Genomic DNA, 6714 nt, shown 5'->3' on the forward strand with positions numbered 1-6714 from the left:
TGTTTTCATCGAAAGTAATGGAGATAGTGTTGGGCTGTACGTAAAACAATAGAATAGCACACCAACTTTACAAAGTTGAAAGGAAAGATGCCATAGTTCATTCGATGTTAATGTTTTAGTGTATATACTGTATAAGAATTTTCAGCTCATTCATCTGTGTCATCATTCATGCCCTACTCAGATATCAGTACATGTATACGTTAGAAAAATCGTATCTAAATCACTACAAAAGTGACACCATATTGTAAATAACTGACATACCTGCTGAATTACAGAATGTAATAATACTCTCCTTAAGAAAACATACCAAAAAAGTTGAGCTTTAGTATCATCATGGATTAGCTGTGTTAGAATTATATTTAGTATAGTTCATGTATATACCCTTGTTGTTTCTTCTTTGCCATACATTGTACCAGTTACAGTTGTTGAGCAACAAAGTTTATTTGATTTGTTAATGTCTCGCTGTTTGGTGCTAGGAGTCAAGAAGCGTGAAGTTGAAAGGAAACATGTCATGCTTCATTCGATGTCAATGTTTTATTGCGTATATACTGTATAAACGTTTTCAGCTTATTCGTCGGTGTCATCATTCTGTTAATGTCTCGCTGTCTGGGGATAGAAGTCAAGAATCGTGATTCAGTCAGGCGATAGGGAATGATGGTGCAATATGAATGGATATTGTTGGAGGTTTTCATTTTATTTTTGTTGGTCGTCTTTTGTAACCGTGCTGTCTAGCAAGCCGCAACACGGAAAGCAGTAGGCCATACTCTGGATTAACACTTAAGTACTATACTGTTGGTATAGCTTTAATCATTATCAGAAAGAGATTGTAAATGGTGTGATATTTACCAAATCTGCAGCGTGGGTTCTGTTGTCGGGGAAACAGTTGTCGTTGGGCACGTCCCGAATAAGTCCTCTTCGTAAAGGTTTTTGCTAGAAGGTCCACTCAAGCAGGTTGGCGGACTTGGATTGACTTTCACGGCTGCAGGAATGACAGATACAATACAAGCTCGTGAGTTTGAGACGTGTACTGCTCATAGGGTTAAGCCTATATAGATCCGAGAAGAAGAAGAAGAAACAACTAGAAGTGAATAAAGTACCCGCCATATCTGCGAGGAGTTGTGCCATGTTACTGATGAGCAAGGGAAAAACCTACCGGTTTTCTTGATCCATTTCACGAGATCGAGCAAGTCACAATCGCAGGTCAACTTTTCTCCCCAAGGATACCTCTTGGAGGCAAGGGGAGATGCCGAAATACACCTGTGGCCAAAACACAGTGTGCATGCATCTAAACAACAATGTGTATGTACACGGATCTGTGATATGAAATCACTGATTCTTAAATACCAGACAAACACAAGCATCAAAAATATATTGGGAAATTACGAAGCCTCCAGGCAGCATAATTTGCATTATATCAATACCGTGTCGGTGTTTTTTTAATCATTCAAGAAAACACTTTCCTCTGCCGGTGGAATATCAAAGACACGCAGATCTAGACCACTACTTACAGAATTCAATATCTGCATATAACATGATATACATACGGGGTGACAAGGTCGTTACTCCGTCAAGGTGAAGACTTAGCAGAGTCGTCAGGTTGCCGAATGCATCTGGATCGATTGACGAAATGCTTTGAAAATTATTCCTGTTAAGGAAAATAGATTTTTGCTTACAGCATCATATCAGGCAACGTTCAATGACCTATAGTCTCGAAATCAAACTGTAAAAGAAGACAAACTTCAAATTCATAATGATCTTACATCTTCATTATTACGTACATTGGCTCCTAAAAATTCTGCAGTGAACTTGCAAATCGGTTAGGCAAGCTATACGTTCCTGCTGTGTGACGTCGGCTCAACATTTTGTCACAAACACGCAATAGCTAGTTATATTGTCTATTAGTGCGAATACCCTTTCAGATTCAGAGATTTCAGAGCCGGCAATGTCGCGAAAGCAAACGGGTGAATCTTCTGGAGCCTGGAACTCGACAATCGCAAGCTGGTCAGGTTAGGGAGTGGCAGGTGATCTCCTGCCTCTGAAGATGATGAAAGATAATAAGAGACATCAAGATTTTCATACAAATCAGTCCAATTTCCATTCACGACTTTATAAAACTCTAATCACAAATTCTGCTACACAACACTATAATATATATAACATACTGAGCCTGTCAACAAGGGCATGATCTGTGATCTTTTTTTATTTATTTTTTATTATTTATTTTTATTTTTTTATTTTATTTTTTATTATTTTTTATTTTTTTTATTCGTTTATCTAAGAGATGTACATACAGCAAAAAGAAAACAGTGTGGCAAGCCCCTCTTAATACAAATATACTAATACACAGAATACATATTTGTGCTGTGACATTTTACGAAAAATGTTTGTCTCGAAAATCATGAAAATAATGCATTACAGAAATAAGGTTTGTGATCTGTGATCTTGCAATGTCCTGCAACTGATACTGTCGCTAAAGACAAGTTGTAAGCTAAGCATGGTTTTGGAAATTAAACAAGATCGACACTAGGGCATGCCATTGAGAGAGTTTTCTAACCTGTCAGGCGGACAAATCATGTCCCTTACCTGATCGGGGAAGTGTTGTGAAGTCTCCCGGGCGGAGTTCCGTTAACAGCCGGGTCTTTTTGATCGACAGTGACTCTAAAGAAACCGGCAAAGCCGGCAAGGAGCTCAGCTTGAATTTTGCCAAATCGATCTACACGCGAAAGCGGATAAAAGGGACCATATTAAGATATATAATCTTTTTTCATATTCATATTTACAATACTGATTCTTGCACTACAAATCACTATATGTCTTGATACATGTATGTCTTTATCAGAATATCAAAACTCCGGAATTCAGTTGCAATATGAAAAAAATGTCAAACCACACGGCAGTCGCTGATACATAATACGATGATCTGCTGATAATGTATTTTTGATGTTTGTATCGCTTTCTTGAATTCTTCCTTAAATATTTTGACAAGGCACTATCATTATGGTAACACGATCTGCTGTCATCACCAATTGAAACACAAATAGAATTAGTTTTCTGGATTACTTACACTTTTTAAGCTTTGTAGGGGAGACAACACAGCGTCGCTGATGCTCACGAGTGGGTTGCCGAGTAGGCCCAAGTGAGCGAGCTTTGGAAGATGCCAGAACGTGTCGTCAGGAAAGCTTCCAATAGGCTGATTTCCCATCCCTATATGCTCCACAGACACCAGGCCTGTAAGGTAAATATGCACCCTGTCAACATTCCACGTGTATCAGATCATCAAACGCATACATCTATACAAGTGTTGTTTTTCTTTAGTATTCTTTCTCAATCAGTATAGCACATATTGTGTGACACAGAAGACAATTACACACAATTACATGTATTTATATTATCTGTATTGACCTACATATATTAGATCATAAGCGCTTTCTAAATGCGAAACCTTTGTCAACTCTAGAAAAAGCCTTGTCAAGAAGAAATAATAAAAATTTAAGCAGTAATGACAAGCAGCCCTAGTTCAAGTATACATTCTTTTTGAAACATTCTGACTGTGACATGGAAGAAGGAAACCTGCTCCAGGGTGTGAGCAGACACTGTCCAACTTTGACCCGACAACCGTACGCCACGTGTTTCTGTACGAGAACAGGTTTTTCCACTGTCTAAAATATACGCCGGTAGCGATTAAACCTTTCCAGGTCATATAATATATTTGAGCTACAAGGCCAATCTATGTTTATGTTTATTAGGAATCTCCATTAGTAATATAAAGTTTGTTTACTAGTCTTCCTGGAGTCCTTTACCTTTAAAAGATGAAATATAATCAATTACAAACCTAATAGCTACCAGTCAACCTTTACATTACACGTGAGAGGGCAGTGCACGTTCCTTTCTGGTCACTGCTTTGACACGCAAACACAAAAAAAATCCACACGGCATGCGCGCGCGCGTACACACACACACACACACACACACACACACACATACACACACACACATACACACACGCACACACACACACACACACACACATACACATGTCATACACACATACACGCACACACACACAAACACACACACACATACACATATTTCGACCGTATGGCTGATCAATATTTTGTTTGTCAAGGTATACCTGTAATGACGATAGAATATAAATGTGTTACATAATTGCTATTATCGAGCTGGAATGTCACTTATTTCACTGGTAGCTTACACTGTACTGTTTACCTTTAAATGTTGCAGCTGAGACATTCGTCAGACGGTTCTCGTATATCCCTAAGACCTTCAGGTTGGCGAGATTCTCGAACGAAAAGTCCTCCACGTTTGCGATATCGTTAGCCTGCACGGGGGTTAAACAAACGATACAAGCTTTTTTATTTATTTATTTATTTATTTATTTATTCATCTTAGGACGTATGGGTTGTCCCTTCAGCCCCAAGGGGCTGATTTCCAAGGGAGCCCAATTACAATGACAAATAACATATAAAATACAAAAGTAATACAATTTTTTAGGTTCTCCACACCAGAAAGATAATATGGTCAATATAATGGAATGACGATATGAATATAATAGTGAATAGCACATCGGTGTGTGATCTATATGTTGATACTGAACAACTTTTGGTTAGGTATAGAACAGCTACTTATATTGTATGGCGTAAACTCAGTATCATTGAAGAATAATATTCAGTCTTATGGCAATGATACAATATAGTGCTAACGTAATATACTGTGAATCATATAGTGGTAAATTACGTGATTTGATATAAATGCAACAGAAGTGAAAAAAACTGCATGAAAGTAACACAAGAATCCAATTGAAAAGCAATTTGTTTTCAAGGTTTATCTGATCGTTGATCTCTATGAAGGAAATAGGCATTTGCTAAACGATGCCTACAGGGTCGACTCACATGTATATGAAGATGCGCCAGTTTTGTCAGCCTGGCAAAATCTCCCCTCCGGATGGTTGTGAGACTGTTATGAGCGAGGTCCAGCTCCTACAAGGGCCAGAATGGATTTGGTCTTTATTCTCTGATGATTTTACTTTAACTAGCTAGTTTGTGTGCGTTACTATGCTAACCTTTGCAGAAAAACATATTGTTTTTGCTCAGTTGCTTCTTCTTCTTCTCTAAACAAATAAAGTCAATGACCTGGACCAGATGTCTGTCACCATAGTAGCGTGTGATGTAGCAGAAAGTCTGTGGTGTTGTGTTACATTATGTGCAGTGGCAGGACAGAGTTGGAGGGGATGCTCACCATACAATGTAGCCATAGCTATGAATGCGTTAGAGTAAGAATAAACAGAGCAGTAGTTTGTTGACCTAGACCACGTGAAGCTAAAAATTATGCATTTAATTCGCAAATGATACCTTCCTAGTTTAAATTGATACGAATTAATACAAACGAACGGGCTCACCAATAGTTCCGCAGAGGTGAACGTGAAAGTTGCTGCTGACATGTTCTGTAGAAAATTGTTCCTCAGGACCAATGACTGCAGCTTCACCAGGTCACCAAACGCCCAGTCCTCGATAGAGATGATTTTGTTATTACCCAGAAGCAGGGTGGTTAGATTGTACAGTCCTGAAAACGCTTTCTGTGTGATTGTGGAGAGGTCGTTTAATGACAGGTCCAGAAACCCCAGGTTTGGGGCGCCGATGAAGGCCATATCAGGTAGACTCTGGATCTTGTTGTTGCTCAAAGTCAGACGAGTTAAGGCTGACATTCCCATGAAGGTCGCGTTGGTCAACATGCCGATGTGATTTGAATGCAGGTACAGGACAAGTAGCTCCTTAAGATGACTGAAGCTCCTGTCTTCTATCGCTGAGATGTTATTAGATGAAAGGTTGAGCTCCGTAAGAAGTGAGACTCCTGTGAACGTCCCGATGCCGATGGACGTGAGTTTGTTGTCCTGTAAGTCGAGCATCTTCAGTCTCTTGACGACAGAATTGCTTCCAAACGCAGTTATTGTTGTGATGGTGTTTCTATTCAGGTAAAGTCTCACAAGTTGGCTCAGCCCGTTGAAAGCCGAAGCGGGAAGATTGGAGATCGCGTTTCCTCCTAATCGGAGAATCTGAAGGCTTGTCCGATAAAGGAATGAATCTTTTGACAGGGCAGTGATGGAGTTATCTTCCAGGCTCAGTTCCAGTAGGGTGGGAAGCTCAGGATAACGGAACACTACTGACAGCTGATTATCATTCAACAGGAGGACTTCTGTTGAAGTTGGTATGTGTTGATTTGTCGGAAATCCTGTGAGGGCTCCGTGACTGCAGTCGACAGTGGTACCGTAACATCGGCACTGGGGTGCGCAGTCAAGGGCAGTCACACCTCGGGTCAGGACAGCGAGCAAACATACCAACAGGCAAGACGTCCTAGTGCGGGCCATGGCCATGGTGGCCGGCTGTTAACAACAGAAAACAGAGAGGCGTTATGATACCACTCTGCTTTTCACAGCGCTAAATTACCCCTTGAAGTGGTTAATCACACTATCAGAGGTATAAATGTTATGATTCGAAGTTTGTTTAAAAATAGCGGAGGGACAAGAAACGTGGCAGTAATCATAAGACCTCTCGTATATGGCTTATTTAGTGTGCAGTATGTTGATAACAGAGGTGAAGTGTAGAAATGCATGCGTAAAACAATTACTATCCAATTTAGAAATGACGGTATCACACCCTCTACATCCTGTGATACAATGACACTAAACTATCTGCGAGA

General features: G+C 39.8%; 1 protein-coding gene across 1 annotated transcript; it reads right to left on the reverse strand.

The window, feature by feature from the left end:
- Positions 1-2955: 2955 nt before the first annotated feature.
- LOC109485973 (leucine-rich repeat-containing protein 70-like) lies at positions 2956-6382 on the reverse strand. Its single transcript, XM_019789673.1, has 3 exons — positions 5417-6382; positions 4228-4339; positions 2956-3228 (listed from the first exon to the last, which is right to left on the reverse strand). The coding sequence occupies exons 1-3, from the start codon at positions 6380-6382 to the stop codon at positions 3044-3046; spliced, it is 1263 nt and encodes a 420-aa protein (XP_019645232.1). The 3' UTR covers positions 2956-3043.
- Positions 6383-6714: the final 332 nt, after the last annotated feature.

This window comes from Branchiostoma belcheri, unplaced genomic scaffold (genome assembly GCF_001625305.1).
Source record: "Branchiostoma belcheri isolate BF01 breed outbred unplaced genomic scaffold, Haploidv18h27 scaffold794, whole genome shotgun sequence".
Classification (NCBI taxonomy): Eukaryota; Metazoa; Chordata; class Leptocardii; order Amphioxiformes; family Branchiostomatidae; genus Branchiostoma; species Branchiostoma belcheri.